Source organism: Anabrus simplex, chromosome 1 (assembly GCF_040414725.1).
Source record: "Anabrus simplex isolate iqAnaSimp1 chromosome 1, ASM4041472v1, whole genome shotgun sequence".
Lineage (NCBI taxonomy): Eukaryota > Metazoa > Arthropoda > Insecta > Orthoptera > Tettigoniidae > Anabrus > Anabrus simplex.
Window position 1 is genome coordinate 1,163,006,727 of NC_090265.1, and position 16,889 is coordinate 1,163,023,615.

General features: G+C 38.0%; 1 protein-coding gene across 1 annotated transcript in view; it reads left to right on the forward strand.

The window, feature by feature from the left end:
• Window positions 1-16,889, forward strand: part of LOC136877113 (glycerol kinase 3) — a 179,206-nt gene that overhangs the window by 53,892 nt on the left and 108,425 nt on the right. The window contains exons 4-5 of the mRNA XM_067150933.2: window positions 16,269-16,378; window positions 16,640-16,742. Of these exons, the coding sequence (XP_067007034.1) occupies window positions 16,269-16,378; window positions 16,640-16,742 (213 nt within the window). The remainder of the gene's footprint in view (window positions 1-16,268; window positions 16,379-16,639; window positions 16,743-16,889) is intronic.

A 16,889-nucleotide genomic window follows, 5' to 3' on the forward strand; every position in this document is an offset into this window, starting at 1 on the left:
AAATAGATTAGCTAAAACACAAAAATGAACATGGGTCATCTACAAAAAAAAAAAAGTCCAACAATAAATGCAAAAATAAAACACTACAACACAGTTACAAAACTGGAAGCTACATATGCAGCAGAAACAATTTTTCAACTGAATAAACAATCAAAGACTGACAGATTTCAGAAAATTGAAAGGGGGATTTAAGGGACCTGCATCAACAAAAAATACCAGAAAGATGGACAGTGGCGGATAATACCTAACAAAGTCGTGTACAAAGAGCTAGAACCCTTGACAGATACTATGAGTAAGAGGAGATTGGGATTCTTTGGACATATCATGAGGATGCAGGATTCGAGACGTCTGAAACAAATAGTACAACATAATTTTGTCTCAAATTTCACAACAGGATGTTAATGGATCAGAGAAGTAAGAGAGGATCTGAAGGAAATAGGCCTTACAACAGAAGACACCACAAATAAGATAAAATTGAATACAAAACTCAAGAATACAAACCTCCGCTCTACCCTTACGCGAAACAAACCAACAACACACATATTTTCAACTAAGGAAGGGACATGAAGATTGGAGCGTCTGAAGAAGTACTGGGAGGACCGAAAAGCTTGAACAATCCCTTCAAAGAGTCTGAACGACGGACTGACTAAAGAGATCCTACAATTAGAAATAGGAAAGGATTTCCACCTATCAATACTTGTTTATTGCACTTATTATGCTACAGGACCGGTTTCGACCCCTTACATAAGGTCATCTTCAGCTGAACCATACATACATATCTCTATGATGAAGCTATGATTAAGATTGTATTGTCAAAGGAATGCCATATGATGATAAACATTTGGTCACATCCAAATGGGGCATGTCGTAACGTGAACTGGCGTATATGTCATTATGTGCAACAGTGTAATTGTATGTCTAAAATAGTATGTTTAAGGTCTTAAAATTAGTTTATAAAACATATCTCTACTTAAAACTAACATATATATATGTACAAGATGAATACAATATATAAGAGCACTTCATGCACATGAACGTTCGTGTCTTGCTTGTTGTTCAGTTCATTGGCTGATTCCCGTGTTCAAGTCTTATTTACACAGTTGTGCACTCAGCTGCTGTTCCTGGATTTTAAATGATATGGTTTGTTTGTAAAATTGTATGAGTAAAAGATTTTGTCTTCATGTATATATATAGAATAAAACACTTTCCAATTTTAAAAAGGTGCCAGACGTATGGATGGAATTAGGCTAAAATATGTTCAGCTCTGCTGTGTGTGTTGCCTTATGTTAAAATCAAATCATGTTGTCCTGTGGCATCCATAAAATTTGAGTGACATTGGGTTCAAAGTAGTGGCTCCTTTCCTATGTGTAGCTGTGCAGTGATGTTATATTTATCTGTGGAAGATACGATTGAGCTATGAGTGATATTATGTTGGAGGAGTGTCTAAGGGTTGTTTGTGTTAATTTGAATATGTACTTACTGTTGTTGGTGTGGCTGAGTTGTGTTTGATATGCGAGCTTGTTGTGTACTACTTCGTGTTCTTCTTGGGCTCATAATAGCTGCTGTGAGGGGAAGGGAAGGAGAGGTAGGGAGAGTTGCTGTTGTGGGGGTGGGGGTGAAGCTGGGTGTGTTGTTTGATGTTTTTCTGTCGTGTGTCACATTCTGTTTATCGATTATCTTAAGATAAGAGTTTTTTAGGACGGGGATAACTGTATTGAAGATGATCTTAGTTTTTTTCTGTGATTTCATTTATGTTGTAATTTGGATTGGTATACTGATCTAGAGTGATGTAAAATTCTTCTGTTATGTTGAGCAGGGGGCCTTTAGGGTTTATGTTCAGGATTTGCATGTCGTTCTCGATGTTTGTAAAACTGTGTTTATAGTCTACAACATGTTGTCCTATTGAGGAAAAATGATTGTGTTTTACCATGTTTATGTGTTCATTATATCGGGTTAGGAAGTTTCTACCGGTGCGTCCAACGTAGCTTGTCTCACAGTTATTGCATTTGATATGGTATACCCCTGAGTGGTTGTATGCAGCCCACAGGCAGGTTTTCACACAGCAGCCCTCCATGCTGTCCTGTCTTCTGTCATCCTCTATAGATCCTTGTAAGTTCTTCCTCCTTTGATGTCATCTGTCATCTTGTACCTTCTCCTTCCTGTTGGTCTCTTTCTGCAAACTAATTCTTCCAGTGCTTCTGTTAACAAACACTCCTGTCTCAACAAGTGGCCTGTCCAATTCTTTGTCCTTTCTCTTGTAACTTGCAGCAATCTTCTCTTCTCACCAACACTTTCCAATACTTTTTCATTTCTCACTCTACCCATCCAGCTTATTCTCTCCATTCTCCTCCACATTCACATCTCAAACGTTTCTAGCTTTTATTCATCTTCTCTCTTCAACAGCAAAGATAGAATAGTACAATGGGCGATTTCAATGCAAGAGTTGGAAATAGAACTGAAGTATATGAAAGGGTGATTAGTAAATGTGGGGAAGATATGGAAGTTAATGGGAATGGAAGCGTTTGCTGGACTTCTGTGCTAGTATGGGTTTAGTAGTTACGAATACATTCTTCAAGCATAAGGCTATTCACCGCTACACATGGAAGGCTAGAGGTACCAGATCCATAATAGACTATTTTTTTAACCGACTTCGAATTCAGGAAGTCTGTTAGCAATGTACAGGTATTTTGGGGATTTTTTGATGATCTGTCTGCAACCAAATAAGGGTAGAAAATCTCCAGGACGAGGAAATTAGATAGAAGTACATGGATATGATTAGTGAGAAGTATTGAACAGTAGATAGTAAGCAGGTTCAGGATATAGAAAGAGAATGGGTGGCATACAGGGATGCTGTAGTAGAAACAGCAAGGGAATGCCTAGGAACAGTTGTGTGTAAAGATGGGAAAAAGCAAACATCTTGGTGGAATGATGAAGTGAGAGAAGCTTGTAAACATAAAAAGAAGGCTTATCAGAAATGGCTCCAAACAAGGGCTGATAGATACATACATACAGTAGATAAAAGAAACAGAGCGAAACAAATGTGTGTTGAATCCAAAAAGAAGTCGTGGGAAGATTTTGGTAATAACCTGGAAAGGCTATGTCAAGCAGCAGGGGAAACCTTTCTGGAAGGAACCTTAGGAAGGGAGGGAAAAAGGAAATGAACAGTGTTTTGGGTGATTCAGGTGAACTTATAATAGATCCCAGGGAATCACTGGATAGGTGGAGGGAATATTTTGAAAATCTTCTCAACGTAAAAGGAAATCTTCCTGGTGGTATTGCGAACAACCAAGCTCATGGGGAGGAGGAAAATGATGTTGATGAAATTACACTTGAGGAAGTGGAAAGGACGGTAAATAAACTCCATTGTCATAAAGCAGTAGGAATAGATGAAATTAGACCTGAAGTGGTAAAGTATAGTGGGAAGGCAGGGATGAAATGGCTTCGTAGAGTAGTAAGATTAACATACATATTGGTAAGGTACCTTCAGATTGGACAAAAGCAGTAACTTCACCTATCTATAAGCAAGGGAACAAGAAGGATTGCAACAACTATCAAGGTATCTCATTGATTAGTATACCAGGCAAAGCATTCACTGGCATCTTGGAAGGGAGGGTGCGATCATTGGTTGAGAGGAAGTTGGGTGAAAACCAGTTTGGTTTCACACCACAGAGGTGCTGTCAGGATCTGATTTTCAGTATGCACCAGGTAATTGAAAAATTCTACGAGAGAAATAGACAGATATAATTATGCTTCATAGATCTAGAGAAAGCATATGACAGGGTACCTAGGGAAAAGATGTTCGCCATACTGAGGGACTGTGGAATTAAGGGTAGGTTATTAAAATCGGTCAATGGCATTTATGTTGACAATTGGGCTGCAGTGAAAATTGATGGTAGTATGAGTTCTTGGTTCAGGGTACTTACAGGGTTTAGACAAGGCTGTAATCTTTCACCTTTGTTGTTCATAGTTTAGCACACTAGGGCAAAACGCTGGCAACCAAGAATGAGTTAGCTGGAAAATTTATAATGTCCAATAACGGACCATTTATATTGGTATTATAAACTGGCTTGTGCGGTGGTGTCATGTCAGGCGAATGGAGGAGGATAGGTTACCTAGGAGAATAATGGACTCTGTTAATAGAGGGTAAGAGAAGTAGAGGGAGACCAAGACAATGATGGTTAGACTCATTTTCTAACGATTTTAATTAAGAGGTATAGATCTAAATGAGGCCACAGCACTAGTTGCAAGTAGAGGATTGTAGTGACGTTTAGTAAATTCAGAGCCTTGCAGAATGCTGAAAGGCATAATGGTCTGTAATGATAATGTATATATGTATCAGTGGCGACTCCTGATTTCTGGTTCAGGAGATGTAACCAAAAAATATCACAAACAACAATGCAAATAGACCGTCATTCCAAACACATTTTTAAAAAGAAAACAACAAACAAGGCCAACAGAAGTTTATTTAATCTAATCCAATGGTCTGTTTATTAAATAATTGAGTTGAAATGATGTACACACGAGTTAATTTGTGTAGTTACATTCAGAGTTGGATGCGGTTGTCCTTCATGTACAATTCTGCTTTTCTCCGTAAAAGAAAGTGTACTCAATGGTTCTCTTAATAAACATTCAATTACACCAGGGTTAGAATTCAATTCGGATTGCGCGGTAGAAATGCATGACCCTGGAACTCCTACATTCATGCCTGTTTACCTACTCTCTGATCGCTGTGATGTAAGTTCAAAATTGCATAATTCCTGCGTTTTCTTTGTTTCATATTTACGCTACAAGCACATGAAACTGAATCATTTATATTACAACAACACACGTTTGTAATATATCATTTATAGCACAAGAAAAGAATCACTGACAAGAACTCCAATATTTCACGAAATAGCAAATAAATCCTGGCCACACTCGATAACTTACAGGATTCCACCTTGCACCGCCCTCTTGATGGATGTGGCTGTTCATTCCGCATTGTAACCCTATGAAAGAGATCCACAAACATCCAGAGTCCAATGCTTGTGCTGCCATCTCTGGAGTAGTTTGACAATTACTAGCAGTCACTAGCCAACGACGCTCGTTCCATCCATCTCCGAGTATCGATAACTGTGTGTTTGAATTTTATATAAATAACTCCCATTAAAATATAAACAATAAATATTTATTTTTTCGTTGAAAATACAAGGGATGTAACACATCAGTCGCATGTATGGCAAATTAGCCGCTGGTATGTATGTCTATTAATAAGTGGTGTCTTACGGGAATATTGTAGGCTCCCTAAGTTTTCCTATTACTGAAGACATCACTGTCTTCCCCACCAAAACCGCTGTGGGGTGGAGTGGTCTTATACATACATGACACACTCTGCCTGTCGGAAGAGGTGATTAAAATGTGTTACCCCAGGTTCTGTCAATTTAAGAACATGGATTAAGACCATGGGTCCCCTAACTAAGAACCAGGCTCCTCACTTTCATCTTTCTTATCTGACCTCCATTGGTCAACTGTTGTTCTTTTCAGACCTCGACACTATTAGGTTTGTGAAGATTAAGGTGTTTTTCATTTTCACGCCATTTGTGACTCTTCCCCCCTTTTTACTGATATCTTCATTCTTTGAAGTGTCAGACATCATCTGTGGTTTCATATGATTAGTGTTAATAGAGGATGATTGCACAGTTGTACTTTCTCCTTAAAGAGTTACCACCACCACCACCACCACTTCCCCACCAAAAAATCACAGGAGAACTTCCTCTTTATCATCTGCGTTCTCTTTCAAAAGTAGCATGCAGGCAGCAAGATCCATTGAACGAAACATGACTTCGCAGTGTGAGAAATGACAGAGCCTCATAACGTCCTTGTGAAAATAGAATTCAGAGCAGACCTCACACCTCGTGTCTCGCATGCATCGAGTCTTAAAAACCAAGCCTTAAGAGGTCATATCCCTTTCCATCCTCTGGCACATCTTCCTCCTCTTCAGTCATTATTGTTATTTGATCCTCCTTATACAGACATTCAATATATTCTTTCCATCTATTCAAAACCTCTTGTATTTCTTTAACTGAAGTGCCATCCAGTCTTTCTGTTTTCATGTTATTTTTACTTCTTCTACAATCAAAAACTATCTCTCTAGCCAATCTGTGTACATTATTTCATACTTTCCCTCTTTCTCTATTTCCTCACATTTCTCCTTCATATTTCCCTTGTTTGTTCAATATCTCTTCTTAATTCAATGTTCAGTTTCCTATACCGGTACCTATTATTTCCTTCGTCATTTCCTACACTTTTCCACTTTCTCTGTTCTTCCATCTTTTTTTCAACATTTTTTCTGTTATCCATTCTTTTCTGATACTTTTGGATTCTCTAATTCCTAGAACGTTTTTGGCAGTTTCCATAAGTCCTTCCCTCGTTTTTATCCATTTCTTATTTATGCAATCTTCAATTCTGTCTCCTTCCCATTTTTTCCATAAACCTGTGTCCAACTCTGAAGCTTTCCATACCTCCTTGAGTGTTTCCAAATTTAATATTTCCTCTTTTTTTACCTCCGCACACTTTTAAAAATATTTTATTTGTATTTTTCCTAGTAAATGTTGTGGTCTGAGTTTATATCTGCTCCTGGATAAATTTGGACATTTTTCAGACGTTTCCTAAACTATTTTTTGTATCAGAATATAGTCAACTGGTATCTTTCACCATTCAAACTAGATACCCATGTGCAGCATCTCCTTTTGTGATGTTTAAATGAAGTGTTGCCAACCACTTGTGAATTTTCTTTACAAAAGTTAATTAACATTTCACCCCTCTCATTTCTTACCCACACTCCAAATTTTCTTAATCTTTTTCCCTTCCTTCACCCACCACTGCATTCCAGTCTCCCATAATAATAACCCCACCTGCATTCCTTTTTCTCTTCCTTAATAAGTTCTTCAATCTTCACATAGTATTCTTTCACCTCCGCATCACTATGTTGACTAGTTGGCATGTATACCTATATTAATAACACATAGTTTGGGCTACCCTGCAGTCGTATCATCGTCAATCTTCCATCAGTATATTGCACCTGCTTAATCTTATTTTTCAATTTCTATCCTATCAATATTCTTACTCAGTGTTCACCACTCTTCTCTTCTCCTGAGTAGAAAAGCTTATAATTTCCACTTTATATTTCCCCATTTCCTCTCAATCTTATTTCACACATACCAAGTGCATCTAATCTGTTTCTTTTCATCTCCTGTTTTGTATTTTCTAGCTTTCAAGCTTGCAATAGTGTATGGACATTCCACATTCCAATCCTTATCTTTCTTTCTTTCATAGGTATTCCCACTTAATGTATTCTTCTCCCAGAGATCCAAGTGAGGGAAAGCTTTAACTCTAGACTCTTTTGCATGGAGATTCATACAATTACTTCTTGGGAAATATGATGTGGTAGTATCCCATTTTAAGGTTTAGAGGGCTGTGAATATAATCTATGGCTAGTATCAGTTGCTCTCTGCATATTTATGTGCCTGTTCCCATTCCTGTCCTTTATTTGTGTGTACATTTTATCGCTTAAATGCATATATATGTTTGTGTTTCTGTGCTTCCAAGTAGATTTTGGTGTTTATTTGGTTCATTTAATACACAAGTCATTAAACTCTTATTTGCTGTGCGTGTAGAGGCGTGCGGCTGTGAGCTTGCATCCGGGAGATAGTAGGTTCGAATCCCACTATCGGCAGCCCTGAAAATGGTTTTCCATGGTTTCCCATTTTCACACCAGGCAAATGCTGGGGCTGTACCTTAATTAAGGCCACGGCCGCTTCCTTCCCACTCCCAGGCCTTTCCTATCCCCTCGTCGCCATAAGACCTATCTGTGTCGGTGCGACGTAAAGCCCCTAGCAAAAAAAAAAACAACTCTTATTTACATCATTGCTAGGCTCCTATTCTGTTATGCATTTACAAAAAAATCCAGATTATATTGAAAGATTTACAGTTTATAGCATTATTATCCTTTACAGTGAGTTATATTCCTGTTTGCAATAATTTTATAGTGTGTACTGTTTATGCAATGTGTTATACTTGTCATGAAAATAACAGCTGATGAGTAGTGTAGCATTATTGATCCTAGCCAAGCATCTGCATAATTGTATCAATTCTGTAAAATTAAATTCTGTGCAAATACATCTGGTTTTTTTTTTTTTTTTTTTTTTTTTGCTAGTGGCTTTACGTCGCACCGACACAGATAGGTTTTATGGCAACGATGGGATAGGAAAAGTCTAGGAGTTGCCTGGTGTGAAAATGGGAAACCACGGAAAACCATCTTCAAGGCTGCCAACAGTGGAATTCAAACCCACTATCTCCTGGATGCAAGCTCACAGCAGCGCGCCCCTAACCACACGGCCAACTCACCCAGTGAATACATCTGTTAACAGTAGAACCAGTTTCCACACAATATGAAATGACATGTTATAAGAGGATTGTAATATACTTGAATTAAAGTTCCTAATCTCAAGCAGCTCGTCACTGAAGGATGAAGTGTATGCTTGAAGATCGAAACATCTTGAGGCAGTCCATCCATGCAGTCACAAGGAGTGGACGTTAACTTGATGGCACCTGATCATGATCATCAATCTCAAGCAACCTGTTCGGTGATATGCTACAGCATTTAATCGTATAACTCAAACCACTACCAAGACTAATGAAAACTTCCATCGTACTAGATTTCATGGATAATAAAAAGTCAGACTATGGTCATATTAGTGAGCATCAGTATATTATCTCCCAGTCTAGGCTCTGTCTACCGTAAATTGAAGCTGAAAGAGCACCCCGAATGTTGAAGGGCGGAAAATGCCTTTATGTCTAAAGGGTCAATGACCTTGAGCGGATAATCCCCTTTAGGTGGACTGATGATTCCTTAAGTGGAGGACATGCCATTCTAACTCCATCATGCAGCATCTGTTCCCCATGTCAGAGGCAGCTGCTAATGAAGGGCACTCTTTTTTCCTAGGGTAGAAAACTGCCCTTAAAGGCAGATGAACTAGATATTCATCTGGTCAACGGCATACCATCAGGCAGGCCAGGGGGAACCACCTGATTATATTCCCAAGAGAGCATTTCATGAATATAGTTTTGCCAGGGGACCCAGCTAGCAACCGGCGCTGCTCTGATTCTGGGTCAGGCAGTGTGAAATGCGTTACCAGGCATGTATGGGTAGAGGGACAGACCTAACACGTGACTGTACCCACAGCTAAGCTGCAGATGAGAAAGAACATCGCCATTGGTATGTGGAATGCGGGAGGTCTGCTGCAGACAGAAAAGCTGAATCTCCTAGAGCCAGAGCTAATCCAACAGGAGATTGTTATTTATGGCATATCTGAAACACATTGGAAAAATCAAGGACATTTCCAAACAGATCACCACCAGGTATACATATCAGAGGGCAAAACATGCAGAGAATCGCTCAGTCTCTGCAGTCATATGAACCTATAAAGGACAGGGCTATAAAGATCACCCTTGAAGCCAAACTACATCTAATACAGGTGTAAATGCCAGCAATGGAAGCCCCTGATGAAAAAGTGGAAGCAATCTATGGTGCTGTAGAAGATATATTAAGACCAGCTCCATCGAAGGAACTTGTTTTAGTTATTGGCGACTTCAATGTCAAAGTAGGGAAAAGTGCAGAAGACCATCCGAAGGGCAAAATCAGAGTATTCGGATTAGGAGTAAGAAATGAAAGAGGAGAACGCCTCATCCAGTTTGCAATTGAGAACTATCTTGCCGTGCAACTAACAGAGTTTGTTGTAAGATTTTTGCACACTTATGCAGAACAACATGCTATAACCTTATCAGGCAGAAGTAGCACTGTATATAATGCAAATTTAAAACTGCTGCCTTCAAGTGATAGTAAAGCCAATTTTTTTAAACTTATGAGTCTTCTTTTACAAATGATATGCCCCAAAAACCTGTATCAAGTACAGTGTTTTCTAACATTTGGAAGCAAGTCTGCCCAGAAATAGTTGCTATGAAACCCAAATCAAGATCCTTGTGCATTTTGCCAGAGGCATTTCACATCTGGAACTACAATGGCTTTATTATTTGAAGAAATGAAAATGGAAACTATTGAAGATATGAGATCTCATTTACAACTTGTTTCAAAATAAAAGGGTTTTTATAAGGGAACTATCAAAAAGACTAAGGAAAATTTTGAAGATGGTAATAAAACTTTTGTACACTACAGCTTCGACATGGACCAGCAGGTTCACATACCCAGTAATCCATTACAGCCTGGGCCTATTTATTTATTGGTTCCATTCAGAATTGGAATATTTGATGTTATTTGTGAAACTGTAAACAAACAAGTGAGCTCTCTGATACCAGAAAGTATAGGTACAGCAAGAGGGTACAATGTTGTTTGTCTTTTCCACAATTATTTGGAAAACCATGGCCATGGAAAAGATACAATGTTCATTCATGCTGACAGTTGTGTCGGAAAGAACAAGAACAATATCTTACTAGGATATCTTTCTTGAGGAATCTGTAATAACGAAAACAAGAGGATTCTTTTGTTGTTCATGCCAGTAGGACACACAAAATACGCATGTGACTGGGCATTGGGACTTCTGAAGAAAAGGTATGTCTCTTTTTTACAAGAATTTGCTGATTGGATTGAGAATTCTACACCTACAATGCATGCTAACTCAGCTGTAACGATTGGAAATAAAAAAGGTGAAGTTTCTATAAATGTGTATGACTGGCTAAATTTCCTGGAGAATAGTAATGCTAACAAAGAACCTCACAACACTAAACATAACCACTTTGAGTTCATTGTTAGCTACAAAAGTCGTGTACACTGTAAAATGGACTTGGATGGAAATGAATTTGTGTATAGCATCTTTTCTGAGAGCAGTGGACCTGTGGGTTTTCCCAATGCAGTGATTCCAGCAGGGATGGCGGAGCAACGAAAACATTATCTGTTCAAAAACATCAGAACCTTGAGAAATACAAACATATTCTATGTCCTGAAGTAGAAAGTGAACCAGTTACTAAAGCCAGTTGCAATGAAGAAGCTGAGAAAAAACCTAACGAACCAAATCCACCAGAACTCAAGACGAAGAGGTGAAAATGCTGTACTTAAAAGAGCTTTAACCAGTTAATATAAAATGTTAACATAAAAAACCTATACCATTTGAAAAACGACATGTGAGAGCTAATGACTGTGTAAAAATTGTTTCTTAAATATGTCAAATTTTTAAACGATAATGTTGTGCATTTTCTCAAAACACTGTTTTCCTGTCACAAATATTTCAACCTGCCATAATTCACTTAAATTTTTTGAGATAAAAATCTACTTTAAAAATTGTTTGGAATTCAATGCTGAACATGAAAGTATCAATAACTCACAATCCAAAATTTCTGACAAGAGGCAACAACAATTGTATTCCCCTAACTAACCAAATACTTCCATTCTCAAAATGTGGCCATGAAGACCCCCCCCCCGTTTTCTGGCGTCATCAATCAATCAATCAATCAATCAATCAATCAATCAATACTGATCTGCATTTAGGGCAGTCGCCCAGGTGGCAGATTCCCTATCTGTTGCTTTCCTAGCCTTTTCCTAAATGATTTCAAAGAATTTATTTAACGTCTCCCTTGGTAAGTTATTCCAATCCCTAACTCCCCTTCCTATAAATGAATATTTGCCCCAGTTTGTCCTCTTGAATTCCAACTTTATCTTCATATTGTGATCTTTCCTACTTTTATAAAAGCCATTCAAACTTATTCGTCTACTAATGTCATTCCACGCCATCTCTCCGCTGACAGCTCGGAACATACCACTTAGTCGAGCAGCTCTTCTTCTTTCTCTCAATTCTTCCCAACCCAAACATTGCAACATTTTTGTAACGCTACTCTTTTGTCGGAAATCACCCAGAACAAATCGAGCTGCTTTTCTTTGGATTTTTTCCAGTTCTTGAATCAGGTAATCCTGGTGAGGGTCCCATACACTGGAACCATACTCTAGTTGGGGTCTTACCAGAGACTTATATGCACTCTCCTTTACATCCTTACTACAACCCCTAAACACCCTCATAACCATGTGCAGAGATCTGTACCCTTTATTTACAATCCCATTTATGTGATTACCCCAATGAAGATCTTTCCTTATATTAACACCTAGATACTTACAATGATCCCCAAAAGGAACTTTCACCCCATTAACACAGTAATTAAAACTGAGAGGACTTTTCCTATTTGTGAAACTCACAACCTGACTTTTAACCCCGTTTATCAACATACCATTGCCTGCTGTCCATCTCACCACATTTTCGAGGTCACGTTGCAGTTGCTCACAATCTTGTAACTTATTTATCACTCTATAGAGAATAACATCATCCGCAAAAAGCCTTACCTCCGATTCCACTCCTTTACTCATATCATTTATATATATAAGAAAACATAAAGGTCCGATAATACTGCCTTGAGGAATTCCCCTCTTAATTATTACAGGGTCAGATAAAGCTTCACCTACTCTAATTCTCTGAGATCTATTTTCTAGAAATATAGCAACCCATTCAGTCACTCTTTTGTCTAGTCCAATTGCACCCATTTTTGCCAGTAGTCTCCCATGATCTACCCTATCAAATGCTTTAGACAGGTCAATCGCGATACAGTCCATTTGACCTCCAGAATCCAAGATATCTGCTATATCTTGCTGGAATCCTACAAGTTGAGCTTCAGTGGAATAACCTTTCCTAAAACCGAATTGCCTTCTATCGAACCAGTTATTAATTTCACAAACATGTCTAATATAATCAGAAAGAATGCCTTCCCAAAGCTTACATACAATGCACGTCAAACTTACTGGCCTGTAATTTTCAGCTTTATGTCTATCACCCTTTCCTTTATACACAGGGGCTACTATAGCAACTCTCCATTCATCTGGTATAGCTTCTCCGACCAAACAATAATCAAATAAGTACTTCAGATATGGTACTATATCCCAACCCATTGTCTTTAGTATATCCCCAGAAATCTGATCAATTCCAGCCGCTTTTCTAGTTTTCAACTTTTGTATCTTATTGTAAATGTCATTGTTATCATATGTAAATTTTATTACTTCTTTGGCCTTAGTCTCCTCCTCTATCTCAACATTATCCTTGTAACCAACAATCTTTACATACTGCTGACTGAATACTTCTGCCTTTTGAAGATCCTCACATACACACTCCCCTTGTTCATTAATTATTCCTGGAATGTCCTTCTTGGAACCTATTTCTGCCTTAAAATACCTATACATACCCTTCCATTTTTCACTAAAATTCGTATGACTGCCAATTATGCTTGCTATCATGTTATCCTTAGCTGCCTTCTTTGCTAGATTCAATTTTCTAGTAAGTTCCTTCAATTTCTCAAGCATAATCACTAAACGAGGCCATACCGCCTGCTAGGAGTGTCAGACGGATTGCCATAATTACTCTTGTTTAGTAGTGTGAGATTGCAGGATGCCTGTGTAAAGGCAAACACTGAGACTATTCTCTCTGTTGGATTGGTTGCTGTTGACCCAGTATCATACCGCATACTGATATTACATCACATTAATACTTTCTCCGAGATTATAAGGATATAGTAAAAATTTATATAAATAAAATTACGAACTTTTCTGAACAATTCAACTTTTGCCTCATACCTCATGTTTGTCTCAAATTATGTGTACAAAAGTCAAAACTTGTTTCAGTTCAGATTTTGTCTGTCTGATTGTGTGGTTGTCACAGGGAAAATGGCTTGACAGAATTTCTTTAAACTTGGATTAAGTTCTGGTGTATTTGGAGGGTGCACTAGGCTGTGTTTTATTTGATTATTATGCGGTGGCATAGCAATATTAAGGGCACAAAAACAGGAAATGTAAAATTTCTCTGTTAATGTTAGCTATATTAAAACACTGTACATTAATAAAAGTTGTATAAAATATAATTTCTCATCTTTTACATTCTATGCACTTTTACCTTATGAATAATAATAATAATAATAATAATAATAATAATAATAATAATAATAATAATAATAATAGATTTACGATTAATACATTTTTACAAAATTACAAATATCTCCAAATATATTAGTTCTATCTAAAAAGTGCACATACAAATTTTACTATAGAAATTCTATTTTTCAATCTTTGTTTGATAAACTTTTACCATACAGCCTATAACAATTGAGATAGTCACAAATTTAGGATTTTGTTGCAAAGTCCATCAATGGTGAGAATCACTGATGTGGCGGTTATATTTTTCATTCATCATGGTAACAAACTAGTTGGCACTGGTGATGGTTGTTGCAGTTGCTTTAATTAGCTGCAAAACAGTGTCATTAGCCATATTTATCCAGAAGATAATGAAGGTGATTATCAAAATGGAATGGAAAAAAGGACCATCATTGAAGATTGAGGGGGAAAAAGGGTGGTTGGAAGCCTTAATTTGGAATACTCTAATATCACTGAGCTGGAAGGAAACAAAATATGATGATCTTCAATGTTCTAATGCCCTACAACTTACCTAAAGTTTTACAACATTACCATTGTTATCATCATGGCACTGACTGATCATTGCTGTTAGGTGAGATGTGTTTTTTGTCTCTGTTATCAATCAGTCATTCTGTGGATTAAATAGCACTGCTGTCTATAACATCTTTCTTTGGTTTGTATTTTATTTTATACTGTACTAGCCTCTACCTGCAGCTTTGCCTATGCAGTCATAATTTCCAGCATTTAAGAAATAAGACTTCAAAAGTAATTTATACAGCAGAATTAAATTATTCTCTGCTAGATAGCAGTATTGCTGCTATATACAACCTATGACAATAAAGTTCGGTGAATGTCCTGTACTATCGACATAGATGAACGATGCACGACAGTGACCTTACTGTCCTTCAAAATAGTCCCCTCACATGACTGTGCACTGCTGAGATCGGCATTCCTTTTGGATGGTGTTCAAAAACCTTGTAACATTTCGTTGGATGTCAGGAATATCATCAAATCTCTTTCCTTTCAAAGCAAGTTTGAGTCGTGGGAATAGGAAGAAGTCTGGAGGATTGAGATCTGGTGAGTATGGGGGATGTTCAAGTTGCATCACCCCCTTTTTTGCCATGAACTGTTTGATGATATTGGCTGTGTGTGGGCGAGCATTGTCATGGACAAAAAACCATGAACCTTGTTGTGCGTACTGGGGTCGTACCCTGCGTAGACATTTCATGAAACGGGTCCAAATTTCAATGTACCGTGTAGCATTCAGCGTCATTCCCTCAGGTAGAAATTCCTTGACTGTCGAAAAAGGTGATGAGCATCATTTTGATACATTACTTTTCGGCTCTAATTTTTTTCCGACAAGGGGATCCCGGAGAACGCCATTCCATGCTTTGCCTTTTAATTTCAGGGTCATACCTGAGACACCAGGTTTCATCCTCAGTGACAATACAGTTCAGGAATTTTGGTGTCGCATCCGCCGTTTCAACAAAATCCTGTGAAGCCTCCAAACGTCCCTGCTTCTGATCGTCAGTCAAGTCATGTGGCACAAGACGAGAACACGTTTTCCTCTTCCCTAACTTGTGGGCAACGATTTGTCGCACAGATTCACGGTTAATCTGCAGTTAATCCGCTATCATGCGCACAGTTAATCGCTGATCGTTCGTGATGAATGTCCTCACCTTCTCAATGTTTTCGTCACTGACGGCAGTTGCCGGTCTTCCACTGCGGGGTTTGTCAGAAACACTTTCCCGGCCTCCTCGAAAATGGGCAAACCACTCGTACACACACTTCAAGGACAGTGCTTGATCTTCATAAACACTTACCAGCATTGCATGCGTTTCTTTCGGTGTCTTGCCAAGCTTAAAACAAAACTGTACATTGATCTTTTGGTCGTTCATGTTCCTGTTTGCAGTTCAGAACCAACGCACTAAACACACACTGTGTCAAACAGGTCTTACACGGCACACACACGATGCTCAATTGAACAACATTGGGAGCAGGTGGTCAAAACCTGCTGCTACGCTGGTGCAGCGTTGTGTGTCGCCAGCGTTGCCGGATCGACCATTCTGACTTCATTCACCAAACTTTATTGTCACAGGTTGTACGGAAACTAACCTGTCAGTGATGGGGACGACAGCTAGTTAAATAATAAATGATGAAAAATGATAGTTTAAAAGTAGTAGGCCTATATTCCTATGATAGAAATAATTGTTTCCAGTAAAGCCTGGAATTTGGTGAGAAGAGTGTTATGTTTACACAATTTTTCCTTTGTCAGAATTTGACTGGAGGAAGAAATGGTGGTTTACATGTAACAGATGTCACCAATGCCTCAAGGACAATGCTCATGAACATCAAGACCCTTCAATGGGACAAGACACTGTGCGAGTAAGTGACTTTTTGTTAATGTTATTTTTCGTAAGAAAAAATATTTCTACTCAATTAATATATTTCAGTTATTGTTTTTATTGATATTTTCTTGTCACAAAATAACAGACATTTTATTCTGTAGGGTTTATTTGTGCCATATAAAATGAGATAAATTGCTGGAAAATTCAGTGGTATCACAAAACAAATAATTTTCCTGCAGATTACCTTGTTTCACATAGCATAGGACTGTAATGTCTATTACAATTATTATTGTTCCAGATTTTTTGACATTCCTATGAAAGTACTTCCAGAAATAAGAAGCTCGTCTGAAATATATGGCTACTTTGTCCAAGGTCCATTGCAAGGCATTCCTATTTCTGGAGTAAGTATTTTTTCATAAATGATGTACAGGATATATTAATTCATTGGAAATCAAGATTAACGGCACTCTCTTATCTTAGCCTAATTAGTATTTTCTTAGAATCTTCTGTAAATATAGTACTGGTTTGTAGTTTTGGAAATGAACAAA